Raw genomic sequence first — 16,687 nt, forward strand, 5'->3', positions numbered from 1 at the left:
TATGCAATCAAGAAAAACTGTACAAAACATGTACATTTTTCAAATGGCAGATGCTTTTATCCAAAGTGACTTACAATCACATCCACTCAAGATGCAACAGGTGCATACAACAGTAGCACAAAAAACAATAAGTGCATTGCTAGAATGCTGAACAGTGCAGCTTGATAGACTGGAAGTAGCAACACACGAGCAAAGAGTAACAAGAGTAAGTGAGGGTTAGTCACGGCTTGTGAGGTTAGGTATACCCTGAACAGATTAATTTTCAGTTTCTTCAGGGAAATTCAAGAAGATGGAGAGCGAGTCCATGCTTCTGATTGCCGCAGATGGGTAGTTCCACTACTGGAGGATCAGCACAGAGAACAAGCAGGCCTCGTTACACCTCAGTACTGCCATTGCCAGTCAGCCTGAAAAAACAGATCTCAGTCCTAGCAGGAACACAGGGCCTGACAGGAGTCTGGAGAGATGGGAGCCGTCTGTAGGCTCTGTAGGCTAGCACTCATGTATTAAACCTGATGAGGGCTGCAGCTCAAAAACAATGTAGACCAAACCCTTCCGTCCTCTTGCCAAGGGAGAACTTCCCAGCACTTTCTTGTCGATCTCAGTACGACTTTGATTTACATTTGGCAGGTGTCGAAAACTGCGATTAGTTTTGGCCTGCACATGAAGCAGGGCCCGCGTGCTCATTGTCCTCCACCCTTCAGCTTGCTGCACACGGAGCTTGAAGGCTCTTACTTGTTGAGGTGCTCCTCCCAGTCGTCCGGTGGCGGAGGGGCATCAGCGTCGGTCCTGGCGAAGAGCACATGGCGCTCGCACTCGTTCATCACGCTCCGCGCCTTCTGGTTGTCATACAGGGGCATCGGCGTGGGCGTCACCGTCTCCACATCGATGGGCATGTCCGTCTCTCTGCAACCACATTCAACCACACTCAAAGACACGCTTTGGAACACCTTGCAACTAATTGTTCCAAATTAGCTGAGCTCACCACTTTTCATCAACTGTAGCAGCAGAAGGAGTATAATTAAAAGTTTTTCTAGGAAATTTTGCTGATGTAAAGTTATCACTCACATCAGTTTGGTGCTGCAACTTTGAAAAAACTCACTTAAGCAAGTACGTATGCAGGAACACTGGCGCTGTGACATGCTGACAAGTTATTTTAATTTGGAAAATAATTTAATTTTAGAACAATTTTAGGCAATGCAAATCCACCCCCGTTCTAGCAAATCACAACCAAAGAAATCACGGGAGTGTGAAAAGAGTACAGACACACTCAATATCAAGATCTGAATAACTTCAACTTGTGAGCATGCTGGATTGTTTTAATGCAACTAATAAAGCCTGAATCCTGCCAGTCTGCAAACAACATGGGGTACATATTTCATGTCCTGTAATTGTCACACTGTGAAACACAATCAACATACAAACCAATTGCACAGTAGGCCAAAAGGAAATTTCATGGCAGTCTAAAAGCTGGTCTTACAACAGTGATTATACATGTCATTTAAATGAAGGCTGTCTACTTTGTATACCGCCAGGAGAAGCTGTAATACTGCGGGGGGGGGGGGGGGGTTCCACTGCGGTGCAGCGTCTACTCACACAGTGGTGTCCTGCTGGCGCCGAGGCGTGACAAAAAGCATGCGGGTAGGGCGGGCACTGCTGGCATCCGGGTGGGCACTCCAGGGCTTAGCGTAGCTGTGGTCGAGGAAGACCAGGTCCAGCTCCCGCTCGTGGACAGACAGCTGGAAGAGCAAGGAGGTGCCCATCCGCCGCGCGGAGGTCTGGAAGTCCCGCTCCCCGCCGCGGTACATTGTTCTCGGGCAGCTGGCGTGCTCTCAGCGGGAGGGGGCAATCCGGACACAAGGCTGGGCTAGGGACACGGGGCACAACACGGTCACACGCTGCCCTCGCTGGCCTGAGCTGCCCGCCTGCAACCTCTACCTTGGGCAGACCTGACCTGCTCTCCAAAGAGCTATATCTCCCCGCAACTCACCACTGGTGGCAGGCCACTGAAGCTCAGCAGGTGTGAACCTGGTCAGTACCTGGATGGGAGACTCCTGGGAAAAACTAAGGCTGCTGCTGAAAGAGGTGTTAGTGGGGCCAGCAGGGGGCCCTCGCCCTGCGGTCTGTGTGGGTTCTAATGCCCCAGTATAGTGAGGGGGCCACCATTCTGTAAAAAAAGGCGCCGTCCTTCGGATGAGACATAAAACTGAGGTCCCGACTCTGCAAGGTTAGTAAAAAAATCCCAGGGCGTTTCTTGAAGAGAGTAGGAGTGTTAACTGTGGTGGCCAAATTTCCCCCTGGCCCTTAACAATTATGACCTCCTAATAACGAGTGGACCAAAATAATTGATTTGAAATCTCGATGGTGAGTCCACGGTTGACCTGTTGGGACACTTCTGAGAGTTTAATCTTTATTGACCATGAATATCGCGCCAGCAACGGTAATGGTAAGGGCAAATGGGCATAATGAATCTATGACGAAAGGAATTCATTTGATGGGAATATCCATCCCCAGATTTGCCTGAATTTATTTTACTGCACCATTAAAATGCTAACGCACGATGATGTTTTCAATCGCTATTTATTTACTATTGTAAGTCAAAAATTGTAAGTCGAATTGCTGGGTCCTTGGTGTCGGTACAATAGAAAAGCACATGTTCTGAAAGTGAAAATTAAATTGTGATTGGAATCTCCAATTTAAACTCGGTCATTAAGTAGACTTTTTTGGGGGTATGGGCATTTGTAAAAGGTCGGGCAGTGCTGCATTAAATTGCAAAGACTGTATATTTAATACAGTCAGGGTTAAACTATCCCTCACACTACTGCATACAAAGGCAACAATCCAATATACAATCGACTTACATTTACAGTCTTTATATTTTAACATCTGAACATTCCCTAAACTACGAAGAAGAAGGACACTGTCAAGGCTAGTAAAACAGCCACCGGGTGTGTTGCTGTTTTTGTTGTTGTTACTGAAACAGGCAAGAGAATAGACTCGACAGGCAAATAAAAAAAGACTCCGGCTCCGAGACGTTGTTCAAGCCGAGGCAGGGTACGCTCAGGTCCTGTGCTCTTTTCAAGATAACCCGAGGACTGCCGGCCTAGGTACTGAAAAGATTCATTTCTACAAAAGAACTGTCCAGATATCACAAAGCATGGTTATTGACGTCCTTGTGAGGGCAAAGCTGGTGAAAACAATGCGTAGGAGAGTTTATTATTATACTATAAAAACACTTACTTTCTGGCGGCATCCCAGAAGATGAGCTCACGTCATTGTGTCAAGAAACCGTAAAAGAAGTGTAATCCCAAAACGTGACCCCAACGTCCAGAACAGATATGTAAACTCGTTTGTAAGCTGTTTAAATGCGTTTTTGAAATGTGTTTATTCGCATGCCGTTGCTTTTAATGACTGCTTTCTGTTTTTGTTAAGGGCCTTTCTTCTCCTCGTATTTCAACCGCGCCACCACACTGGAGCGCCTGCTTGAAAATACGGCACAGATTTTCTCAGGCGATCCGGAGTCAGGCTGCGACCCTGCTGCCGAGAGACTTGGAATATACGAAATGGATTTCCGTGTTTTTACAAGACCCACCTACCCTCCGTTCCTCTTGCAGGGAACGATAGCGAAGAAATGAAACTTACATTTTAATAAACACTAAGGTAGCAAGTTATTCCAAAGCTTTCGATGTAAACTTTAGAAGGAAAGTCACATTTTACAAAATACCAAGGTAAAACATGATTCTAGACATATATTCACAAACAACGCGACTTGCACGATATAGTATGTTTAAATTATATTGTTATCATGGTATCTGTCTTATGTGCTGAAAACTGTATGTACCTGAATTGTGGACAGTCATATACCAGATTACTCTCTTGTGAAAAGCAATATTATTATAATGAGAAAATAAAGACAATTACCTTTATCGCATTTGAGAAAATGTAACATTTATACATTTATTTTTAATTTCTTCTAAACATTTTACCTTTATGGCAAGTTGTGTTTGTATATTTAGTGTATTTTTAAGCGTTCTATATATTTCCACAGCAAAAACTATCTTTCCACAACGGGATTCTGCTGGTCGTTCGATGTGCGTATCACCTTCCAACATGGCACAGGCACTTCCACTGCCTGACCACTAGAGGGCCCCACTAGGCTGGATTTATAGCTGATTTATATCCCTGTCTTAATATAAGTGGAAGTGAAAATAAAGGGATAAATCAATAGTGGAGGTAGTGCAGAAATCGAACGTGAGTGTCACGCAAAACAAAAAAAAATAAGTAGAATAGACGTCGTTCGCCATTTTATATTTTCAAATATTTGTAATTCACGACAACACCTTGGGCGGTATGGTGTGGTGGTTCACACACATTGAGGCGGCGAGGTGGTGCACTAAATAGAAACTTTATGCCCTGAGCAGTACGGATAACCAGAAAATGCCCTCAATTCCTCAATAACTCAGTGGACAACTAAGCTGCTTACCAGCTTTAAACAAATCACATTCCCCAAATGCTGTTAAAACTCTTTCAGTCCTGCTGTTGTTTCTCTCTGGTGCCCATTTTCCCTTTAAGGGGTTTGTACAGCCCAGGACCTGCTCCCTGCTCCCTGCTCCCTGAAGGCAGGCTTCCTCTATTGGTTTATATTGTGGCCTAACCCAGCCTGTATCTCCGGACCTGCCAGGTGAGGGAGGAAGACTGCTCTCCCCACAGGGGCACTTGGGAGATGTAGCTGAGACAAGATCCCTCTTACCTCCTCCTGCCACCCTGCCACACGTCCTGCTCCTCACCAGGGAAGCTGACGGAAGAGCAGGTTTTGCCATTCCAAAGCCACCCCACCCCTTGACAGATGCAGAGACGTTTGGGCAGCAGGCAGTGCGAACTGGGTGCATCCCCTGGCGTTCTCCTTCTGGCGGCCGTGTGAAATGTGGCATCATCTACCGCTCTCTAACTACCTCAGAGGGGGCTCCCCCTCCTGAGCCAGCAGGTGTCTACATGAGTGCCCCCTTTCTTTTGGCACAGCAGCTGCCTCACACACTTGAGGCCTTGGCCAGGGCAGCAGTGACCTCTCATTATCCTGTCCTGTAGCTCAGACATGGGCCATAGAGACACAGACCTCTTGCCCTCATCCACCTGCTCTTCAAGCTTGGGCCTGCGAGGTGGTGATGACCACTCGCCTTTCTCCTGTAGGCTAAACTATGGGATCTTTCTCCTCCCCTTTCTCTAGCACAGCACTTGCTTAGATCTAGTTGAGGAGGCGATAGCCAGTGTTCCTCCTCATGCTCCGACCATACCATGGCCAGAGGAGCTCCTCCCTCTGAGGGCACTCAGTGCATACCGTCAGAGCTGGATCACAGCATGGTACTGTAGGGTTTGAAAATGAAGGACAGTAGGCATCAAACTGTTAGCAAGTATTTGTGAGAAAGTATTCGTAGTGCCTATAATATTCCCTGTATCTCTGTGTACAAACTGAGCAAGGCAATAGTGTTGGCTTTTTATGTACACATTCATTGAGGAAAATAATCAAATTCCCATTAAAAATCAGATTAAATGAAATATATCTTATAGCTATATACAAATATTAAATTCCACTGGTTTTCTGTAAGCATGAATTTGTATGGTTTACAGTGAGGGGCTGAGGTGTTTTCTAATAACTATCAGGAGGTAGAAGGAGGTGGACAAGTTTTGGAGCAACCCAGTGAATCAGCTGCTACAACATGGCTTGGCAACGTGCTGCATCCACCCACAACTCTCACTGCATGAAGTACCTCCCCTTGACTCCTCAAAACTGCCTCCTCCTTTGGCACTTTCTCAAGTTTTTTTTTAACATTTTTAAATTAGGATCACTAATTATTTTGATGATTTGTAACCCAGTCTGAAAGCGCTAGTTTATGTTCTTTAAATGTAAGCTGGGAGTGATTCTGTTAAGCACTGCATTAATGGAATAAATATCAATTTGTGAATTCAGCCAATGAATGTGAAACATTTTTCATTAACAACTACAGAACACAAAGGAAGGAGTTGAAAGCATCAGAGGTTTATCAGGTGAGAAACAAGTTTAAAGACAGGGTATGATATACTGTAGATGCCAGCAAGAACTAGGAAATTGTCATTTAAAATGAATGAAAAATTTAAACGTAAGTAATGCTAAATGTAGGCAAAATAAAAAGACAGTTTAACAAAGTTTGTTTTAGCTCAGTACATGGTATAATTTATCAACAGAATTGAGACAACAGTAGACAGAAACCAATTAGTGGAAAATACATCCCATGATGAAGAACCAAAAGTACACAAGTGAGAACCAAAACATTCATAGCACCCATTACAAGGCATACATTTCAATTTCATTACAGTATTGTTTTAGAAATTAATTTTCTTCAAATAATAAAGACGAAACAACTGACAATCCCGGTTTTCAAGTTATTGAAAGCATTCATCACCATGCTAAATTACTAGGAATAAAAAATATATATATATAAAGCAAGATACAAATTTGCCAAGGGTACTTTGGGAAAGAGAGCTTGTCTAGAGAGTGTTACCATGGTTGGTTACAGGAATGATAAAGTGCAGGAGATTGAGAAAGAGATGAGCACATACAGGGTATTTTAAACTTCACTGAACAGTAAATTGTTGCTAAAGATGCGACGACACATAGAAAATTGTATTCTGGTGGGAATACACACAACCCGAATCAAGATTTAAGCACAACATTGTCAGCACAATACCTCAAAGAAGGTCTATAATAGTGTACAGACTTCATCCGACAAAGCCCCCAAAGCATCAGCTATCAAAGCCCAAGCTAATGACATAGAACACTTTCTGTTCCATTGATGTTGTCTTGACTTGCAGGTATTATCATAAGCGTGGCCCTTTGTAAAAGTTCTCAATTTGTTTATTGATAAAATAATAACAAAGAATCATTGTGAACTTTTAAAAAATCATTGTGAATTTAGTTTTTTACTGTTGCCCACCTATACACTATAAAATAAAGGGCAGAATTCGAATGCAATGCAGTATGACATTTAAAAATCTTCCACTTGATAAACCAAGGAAGTGTGAAATTGCAATATGCTGTGTGACTTTGGTAAAACACAGGTGCTTAGGCAGCATCAAAGTAAATGACAACACCGCAATGGAGTTAAATCGGACCCACATGTTTCTAAACAGGGGGGAGAAAGCTTACAAAACTCGATGAAAAAATGCACCTGGGTTATTTTGACTCAGTCCTATAACACAAATAGATGAAAAAATTCTTTGAAACAATAAAAAGACTTTAATCCTTGAAAAATATTTTCTATATTTCAGTTTGATCTGAATCAGTGGCATCCAGTTTTAAAATAACTGAATCATAAACATGAAACATTTAGTTGAGCAAATATGACAAGCAAGGCAGAAATTTCTCATACCAAGGAGGAATCTGAATACAGAGGACACATTTTTCCTCAAATGAATACGTATCACCCTACATGGCTTTTTTCTGTTACTTGACAAGAGGCCTCCTACCAAATCATTAGTAGAAATAAGTTAAAAATACATATATACCTGTATATATCACAAAAACAAAACCCTTATTAACATTCTTCCATCTCGTAACATCGACACAGAATATTAAAAACCTCAATATTAAGGTATCCACACCAGTTTTTACATGGCCTGCTTGGTATGTCTCCAGATCTGAGCTGGTTCTTGTGACAAAACAACAAAAAATCACAAGGTTCTGAAGAGAGATCTCTTGCAGTTCAGTACTGCACAAGTCTGCTCCCCTACTGCAGTCCAGTAGGTTTTATAGGCATTTTTAAATGTTGGGCCACTGCAGACCTTAAAACTCTGGTAATTTGTCAAAGTGGCCATCCATATTGCTCTGTAGAGCTATTTAACATATGGTCTCTGGCCTACAGCTGTACAACAGCATATACACATATACAAAGTGCAATCAAGAAATGACAAGCACCCACCCTAAATATAAAACTAAATTTATATAATGATTAAAAATACATTTCCCTTCCAGTTCCTGCCATGGAAGTCTAGTTCAGGTGACATTTTGGCTTTGGGTAATATTTCAAAACATGGGTATTTTATCATTTTATTATTAGTGTCATATTTTCAAACTGGTTTTACTACTCAGGACAATGGTCCAAAACTTCAAACAGTCATGCATCTGCAGAACGTGTACTATAAAATGTATAAAATTAGAAAGACGGTAAATGTTAAAGCCAGCTCTATTGTTTGATTTAACTAATAAGCTTTCTTTGCTCTACCTTTAGTAATCATACCTCTTGACAGCTTTTTAATGTCCTAATTGCACGGTATGCATTAAAGTTTAAATACCTTACATGCTTTTCTGTTTCCTCTTGGACTGACCAACTGCACAATAATTAATGTGGCAGTGGGTTTTTAACTCAGATGCCTAGGTTCCACAATGAGCAACGATCAAAATTGACCTGATCCAAAAAACATTTCGGTATACACTTTCCTGGATAGCAATAACATATCAGTTGTAAGAGGCAAAGAGGCAACACTGCCTCAAAACTCATCCAGTGCAGTGTTATCTATCTCCAGACCTGTGAGCTAATTATTGTCTCAACTGGTCCAACCCAGCACTTTTGTAAGGTGCCAGACTATGACTCTTTAGGATTGCAGTAGTCTAATTAACAGATACGCTTCTGCTTGAATATTATTACTTTCCTTAGAATTTTACTGTCTCCAAACTGGTCTTGTGGGCTGTTTTCAATGATCTGTGTATATAACACCCCACACACATATGTGTTTGGTAGGTTTGGGATTTTGAGCAACAGCTCACAGCATCCACAAACCAAACAGGAATGAGGGGTTTCGCTAAGTGCGAACACACTTTATTTCTGACAGGATTGTCAAATTTATTTCCTGCCCTAACCGTGTATGTGATCAGGACACCCCGCAGAATAAAAAAAGCAAGACTATACTCCTTTAATCATAGTTTAAATGAAAAACAAAGTGTGTTTGTTTCCATTGGTGGCAAACTGACCACAGTTCATTGACAGCTGGGAAGAGCATTTTGCCCACGATGGAAAACAAAGGCCTTTAACACTACAAACTGCTTCTCTGGACTGAGTCCATAATGAAAAACAGATTTATTTTCTATGCAAGTTGGTTGGATGAGTTCTATCCATTTTAAAATCTGCTACAGAGTGAGAATTTCAGATTTGCTTCTCAACTTAAACGTCTCCTTTTTGTTCGCTGTGTATGAACAAATGCAGCAAACGTTTAATGGTGATTTTCAGCCAGGATCCTCGAGAGCCCCAGTCCTTCAAGGCTTTATATGAATCAGAGGCTAAAGTTAATATTAATCATGTTTAATTAGGCTGATAAATCACTAACTGCAATACCTGGAAAGCAGGGTTGAAAATTAAACCAGAAGACCCTTTAAGTAACAATTTCTGGGTTACAACAAGGTTCCATTATCTCCAGCCCAAAGAAAGCAAAGATAAAGGAGTTGTAATTAAATGTCATCAAAACGTAATTACTGCCTTAAAATACAAATAATGTACAAATTAAGTTGTTAACCAATTAAAGAATTACTACTCTAAAATACAAATAATTTCACAATTTTAAGTGCACTTTAATGACAATACTGCCACCTACACACACAAAAAATGGGATTCCTACAACTGACCCTATCAGGTCAGCATCTGAACACACAGTTCTAACATCAGCTGTGTGGAATATCGTAAAATAAGTCTACACAAGAGCTAACAGGTATACCTGACAGCAACCTTTAAGGCAACAGTCTCCAACTACACTCCTGTAGAGCCTCAGCCCTTCAGGACTTTTAAGCATCTAAAATAATTGGTTAAAGCTCTCTTTAATCTTGAGTAATCGAACGGGTAATTGAAAAAACATTTATTGCAATGAAATACAGTAACCTACTGCATTTGGCTGGACCTCTACTTTGAGCCTAAGGTTGCTGTGACACCAGGATTAAATGGCATTCTGATAATGGACATAGAAATGGTACAGTAATTGAAAGCTGGGCTGGAAGAAAAAAAAAAACAGAATACTATGCATCTCTATGTGACCTGAGTGGAGGTTCTTGGTTTAAGGAAAGGTCGCTGGACAGTATAATCATTAAAAAACAAACTACAAAAAAAATCTTTAAATACAAGTATAAAAACTGAAATCTGTGTCTTTGTCGCTAGAGGGCACAACAGCCTAGGTTTTGACATTGTGCTTAATTATGAAGTGGAGGTTATTTTAATCTAGCTGGTGCTACTGAAATGCAAGAAGTTCTAATACAGGCAAACCAACCACAGAAAACATGTTTTATCACAATTTATGGAGGGATTACCTGCATTTGTATAAAGATGATAAGAAATTAAGAAGCTATGCGCTCTATACTAATTTTGAAGACAAAAAAGGGTGCATTTGTTATAAAAATCCTATACTTTTAATATTTGTTTCTGTGTTTTGTTGTTACTGCACATCTGTATTTGTATTTTATACAAACACAGATTCTTTCTCCAAGGGATTTTAATGAGAATTTCATATCTTTATTTATTGATTAAAACAAGAATTTAATCAAATAATTCATTCTCGTGAAGTCTGTAAGGATGTTATGAATTTACAACACGCACAACGTCTAATCATTTTAACTTGTCTATAGGCAAGTAACCCCATCACCCCCTAACCAAATCTAATTAACAAGATAATGACAGACAGGCACATAGATAAAGGCAAATAAGAATGGCACACAGCTGGTGGGGCACTGCCAGGGAAGGGCAGGGTGAGACTTGGTAGAACCACTGCCATTAACCAGGAACCCCTGTCTGGGGATACCAGTGACAGAAAAACTACACGTTCTTCACACAACATGACAGCTCTTCAGTATGTGATTTACAACAGAAGTGTGAAAAGAAATGGATGGTATGACAACACAACACAGGTCTAAGAGGACAGGCTCTCAAAGGCTGGTGTGAGAATTGCTTACCTCAAAATTCTGGGCATAAAACCAAAATATTTGGCAGTGTTAAATTTAAAAGAAAACAGAAAACTAGATTTTCCATGTCCTAAACCTTTCTTGGCTCTATAAGACAGAGGCAAGCCCCTTTCTATCCTTGCATTCTCTATGCAACTGTGAACAAACCAACCAAATGCTTAAACAATGTGCTTAAGTGAAACTCCATTAATGACTCTCCCATTGCCCAAACCCTTCTGGAAGTAAAATGTGGAGCAACTGCAGTTTCTCTTTCAGATTAGATCTCTCTAACCCAATCTTGCTGCTGAGCTATATGTAGGTTTCAGCCTGTCCTCATAGTTCATTCCTCTTTAGCCCCAGGATTAGTCCTGCTGTTCTTCTCTAAACTAAGCAGTACAGCATGACAGTCTAAGCTAATAACAGCAGAGCTGAAAATCAATCACCTGCTAACCTATTTCCCTTCCAGACTCACAATGTGAAATGAATCGTAGTGTCTTTTCAAAGCCAGCGTGCTGACACAGCCACCTACCTAACCCATCCTTAACAACAGTGCACTTCATAATACAACACTAAAGAATGGAAGGAAAACTAGACTTTACCTTTTGAATTCAGCCTTATAACTGAAGTGCATTCATGTTCTAAACCTCAACGTTCTCTACATAAAACCGCAAAATATACTGCCATTACGTTGTGATAGAGCAGATTTGAAGTTGTTGCTAACATGATGGTAATGGTGCATGATGTGCCACATGGCAAAGAAATTTCTTTTCACAATCTTCTGTTACTCATCAGAATTGGAAGAGGAATTTGCAGCTACTGAATTGTACACGCGTGCTTTTACTCTAACTATCCTAACATAACACAATACTTCAGCTGACGTTTTAGGCAGGACAAGCTGGGGAGGATTCTTGCAGATAAAAAAAACAAGGTCTGATTTAGTAATTAGAAGACATCAGTGGACTTAAATGGTTAGTATCCTAGTAGAAAATATTTAAAGCATTACAAGAATTTAAATATTCCCTTTATACAAAAATACAATACACTATTGGCATGATGAGCACTTATGTCAGATCCTTAAAGCCATAGAAGCTTTGTATCAAGCAAATATATACTGTACACATCATAAATTGAGCATTATTTCTTAATGCCCACTCCTTTGCCTTTTTAGCATTAATATTCTACAATTTTATGCTCTTCCTTTGTAATGATTAAGAAAATGTAAAATGTCTTATGCTTGGAAGTACCAGATTCAAGTTGCACAAGACAAGGGCTGTGATTTATTGAGTGGTCTGCAAGCCTTTCGTTTACTTGCCATGTACAGTGTAAAAGAGGCAAGTGATTTACTCCTTGTGTCAAAAAACTAATTTTAACATAGTATTTATTATCAGTACATATAGTATATACTACAACTGTTTTTACTATTGCTTATTCTTTAGAACAACACAAAATGAACACTGTGAATGGATTCAAAAGAATAACGCAAAAGGTAGTATTTTCTCCTCTACACAACCGCAAACTGGATATCACGCTGGAAAAGAGTATTGGGCTGCTTACAGACAACATTTTCTACAGATCTTATGAACGAGTGTTTGAAATTATTGAAAAACTGTGTTTAAGAACTGAAACCAGAATTCTGATGTGATGAAACAGTTATCATTCGGTTCTTAAACTGTCGTTTTGTGTCCTTATTTGTTGCTTCTTTGTTGTTGCTTTTATTTTGTGCCTCTTTGATCATTCTTTCAACAGTCAGCCACGCTTTCCTAACATCCGTTCAGTTTTTATTTTAGCCAGAAGAGTGGCTTCTGAAAGACACCCTCTGTTTCCAGAGTGAGTTCAGCGCTCAAAAATGTGGTATCAGCTGGGATTGTCCGATTCCAAACACTCACTAACAAGCTGATTTTAGGATGAATGCAATGAAATGTATTTTAAAAACCTAGGGAAAATGCTGCTAAACTAAAGCTACATATGAAATGGTAAGTGAGCAATCTATCCCATGGCAAATGTGGCTTACGTCCCAGGATATGCAATGTAGTAGATCATAGTAGTTCAGGTGGGGAGCTGCGTCAGCATGTGTAGGCTGCAAAGGAACAAGTAATAGGTTTATTCCATGCTGAAAAGAGAAGAAAGAAAACACAACGTTTCGGCCATGGAGCCTTCTTCAGGTGTCACTTTCTTCTTCACCAGAAAAAGGCTCCACGGCTGAAACGTTGTGTTTTCTTTCTTCTCTTTTCAGCATGGAATAAACCTATTACTTGTTCCGTAGTGGATCATAGTTGGGTACAATCTGTATTGTTGTTTGGTCTCCGTCTGGGTAGTGATCATTACAAAATTCCATCGTCCCACAGTATAATAACTCAGTTCTATGAGCACAATATATCAACAGAGAGCACACAGTTTGCGCAAAGAGGAATAAGTGACAAGGAGACATCTGAGATTTGAGGTGATATAATGAATTAGATCTTTATAATCAGTGCAATGTAAAGACCCTGGCCATGAAAACAAATGTAAAAAAATTATGCAGTAAAGATTTTTTTTCTTCGATTTTCTTGTTCTTACACAAGTTTCACTGCATCCACATTTAAAGAGTTGCTGCTTCAGGCAGACTGAAAAAGTCTTTAAAATGGCACAAGAAGAAATGGAAAAACATAAAACGGAAATGACAAAATTAAAAGATCATTTAAAAAAGGAGTTGCAAAACGTGCTACACTTAATTGCCTCTAGCTTTCGTTCCAAAAAAAGTTAAAAAAAATATTTTTACATACAAAAAAATTAAATCAACACGGTACTTTCACATAATATTACCTTATCTAGTGTTGTATTTTTTAATATATTAGCTTTTTTTCCTACATAAAATCATAAAATAAATGTGTAACATCATTGTGCCAATGGCTTTTTAAAGAAAATGTCTGGTAGTGTTAACTATAAAATTCTGAGGGTATTAACCGAGAGGTGAGATATTTATCCAAGGTCGTTAAAGACAGGAGTTCTGGTCTAGAACAGAAATTAACGAGGGTCTCTGTTTGGTCAGGTAAGCACTAGCAGTCACGACACTTTCTAGGAGAAAGGAATTTTGAAGGACAACCCCCCCAGGTGGGCAATATTTGGCTCTTCTACTTCATTTCAACAAGTCTTTTTTCCAATTAATCCTTAATTATCGAAGCAATCTTCAGCTGCAGGGTCAATTAAGTAATCACAGGTCAGTTTGGTAATTAAGGGTCAATTAAAAGTGAATAAAATATTAGTTGATGTAATTCTGCAGTAGAATAGAAGGGCCACGTTTGCCAGCCTCTCATCTAGAGGAGGTCTATTCCAACTTTGTAAAAAATCATGAGCTGTCGAGCTAGCAAGCTGGATGGACATGTCGAAGATCAGCTACAGGTGTACGTCTCAAACGTGCCGGGAGATGTGCAGGTCATTACTAGATTTTGCCCAGAATCTGGAACCGAGCGTCGGCTGGCGTCTCGTCAGTCGTCAGCCACGATGGACAGGGCACGCAGCTCGTTCAGCTTGGCGTCGTTCTCTCGCTCCCGCTGCTCGTCCGTCAGCCCCGGCTGGTCGATCTGCTCCGTCAGCTCCCCGAAAATCTTGTGCATTTCTGTGAAGTACACCACCTGCAAGACGCACACACACCCACACTTTGAACCGGGGAAGTGCAGCAGAAGCCTCTCCACTCTGGTCCTGGGGAGCTGTAATCTTTTGTAGCAGTCTTCAATTAACAGCCAATAACCATGTAAAGCTTGAATAATTAAGATAATAATTGGCTCTTTTAAGTAATAAGGAGCTCAGCAGAAATCAAAACCAGAAGGTCTTAAAACTCCCAATGACTAAAGAAAGACTTTGATGCAAAGTACGTTTAATACAGACATTAAAGATATTTTCAAAAACACTGAACAATGGCAGCAAACTATGACAGGGTTTCCAACATATAGAGGAACACTGGCAAATCTCTGGCACACAAATAAGCTGGATGCTTCAGTGAAAAGACTGGGTATAAAATCAAGGAGGTTGCAAAACAATATGTGAGATTTTTACATACGTGTATAGATTATGTACAGAACATGCTATGAAGATAGGGTGTAGCTTCTGAGACTTCAGAACAATTCCAAGAACTAAAAAGATGCAGACTTAAATGACTGAGAACCATGCACAAATGCTGTTACATTCAGCACTAGGATAATTCTAAATATTCTAAAATGTGTTGTCCAGAAGAGACTTACATTTTATTGCATGGTTTAACCAAGGAGGTAAAAAAAGTCACATTGGTTTTACAGCAAGGCTCTCATTTAACATACATATCCTCAGACAAGACACCTCCCAGAGAGAAAAACACAAGAACCATGGATGTGGCAATGGCTCATGTCAAGTAGAACCTGCCGTCTCTTGGAATTCTGCAAATTCTATGACGATAACACCTGAGCTGGAAAACAAAAATGTCCTTTATCTATAGTACCAGAGGTGCACTGGCATCATTCATTGAGTGTATTATATGCTGCTTTCTAAATGTCTTTGTGGAACTCCATAAATAACACACTTTAAATTAGTTGATTCATTAGAAATAATGAACTATCACTTAAATGTTCAATGGTACTTAAAGAGCTGTTTACATTGTCAAGTACAGCTGAACATAAATACGACACAATACAACTGAGTAACATTACTGCACAAAAGGGAACTGTATAACTTGAGGGCCCTAATAGTAGCTGCACTTGTTTTTAAGACAGTTCAATGTTCACCTCAAGCTTGACAACTTGTTGTATCCAGGTCTTCCCCTGAATATTATTAATGAATGCATATTACATATGACCTCCCAATGTCACCAGTTAAAGAGATGGCGGCGGGAGACAGGAGCACACCATGAAAAGGTGCTACATAGAAACAAAAGTTACTTCTTGATTTGGTTACCTATAGCAAAGTGAGATCCTACTCAATGAGCTCCCATTCATTGATTAAACAACATATTGAACAATGATACAGAAAACTACCACAACTGACCGTTCCTTTTTTTATCCCAATCTGTGGCAGAGAGAGCAAATGCTCACTGAAAGCTTTTTTTTTTACACATCCCACCCCTGCCTCTTCCCCCGGTTCATGAGTCAGGATCCCAGGAGAGCTTCTTTGATGATTAATAGACTTTAATCACATTACAAGACTCTGGAGGAGTAGGCAGAGAATGAAAGCACTGGGAAATACAACCCTTGAAACACACACTCGCGTATATATATATATTTATACGTACAGTACAGTGCACTAACAGCTTGTGGTCCTTTACTTTTGAAAATGTGTATGAGTGCATGGGGGGGGTACAACACACCTTTTGAATGGACCAGTAAATGTTAATAGGTTTAAGCCTGGTACAAAGGTTGGGATCTTTGGAATGTGGCTGCATTGGTGGCTGATCAAGATGATTTTACATACAGAACACTCTACAATGTGCTGTGGTTGTTCCCTCTTCAACAGCATGGTAATCCTTCGCACATGAGACAGAAGAGTTGGAGTGGTTAATTAACTACATGATTAATGAACGGGTCAGAGCATATCTTTTGTGATATTTCTGTGCATAGATAATATGCGAATGCCATTTCTGTCACCAACTGTTCACAGAAGAGCAGATTTATGATCTGGTTTTGATTTATTGAAAATGGAAAATTAAAGCGAGAAATAAAGAGCTTCTAATATATGCAGTTTGAACAGGAGTGTGAGCATATTAATTATTATTATATCATATATGTTTTCTTGCATATT

At 40.1% G+C, this 16,687-nt stretch overlaps 2 protein-coding genes across 7 annotated transcripts in view; both read right to left on the reverse strand.

Annotated features, from left to right (window-relative positions):
• The window catches only part of LOC148839046 (KAT8 regulatory NSL complex subunit 3-like), a 34,474-nt gene extending 30,986 nt beyond the window's left edge, over positions 1-3,488 (reverse strand). For all 6 annotated transcript variants that reach the window (XM_088933821.1, XM_088933812.1, XM_088933841.1 and 3 more), the window contains exons 1-3: positions 3,238-3,488; positions 1,594-1,864; positions 733-903 (exon numbers count right to left, since the gene is read on the reverse strand). In XM_088933821.1, the coding sequence (XP_088789947.1) occupies positions 733-903; positions 1,594-1,805 (383 nt within the window). In that variant the 5' untranslated portion in view covers positions 1,806-1,864; positions 3,238-3,488. The remainder of the gene's footprint in view (positions 1-732; positions 904-1,593; positions 1,865-3,237) is intronic.
• A 2,523-nt stretch (positions 3,489-6,011) lies between these two features.
• Positions 6,012-16,687, reverse strand: part of bin3 (bridging integrator 3) — a 64,870-nt gene continuing 54,194 nt past the window's right edge. The window contains exon 9 of the mRNA XM_088938602.1: positions 6,012-14,556. Coding sequence (XP_088794728.1) covers positions 14,410-14,556 — 147 coding nt within the window. The 3' untranslated portion in view covers positions 6,012-14,409. The remainder of the gene's footprint in view (positions 14,557-16,687) is intronic.

This window comes from Atractosteus spatula, chromosome 2 (assembly GCF_055471065.1).
Source record: "Atractosteus spatula isolate fAtrSpa1 chromosome 2, fAtrSpa1.hap1, whole genome shotgun sequence".
In the NCBI taxonomy this organism is placed as follows: domain Eukaryota; kingdom Metazoa; phylum Chordata; class Actinopteri; order Semionotiformes; family Lepisosteidae; genus Atractosteus; species Atractosteus spatula.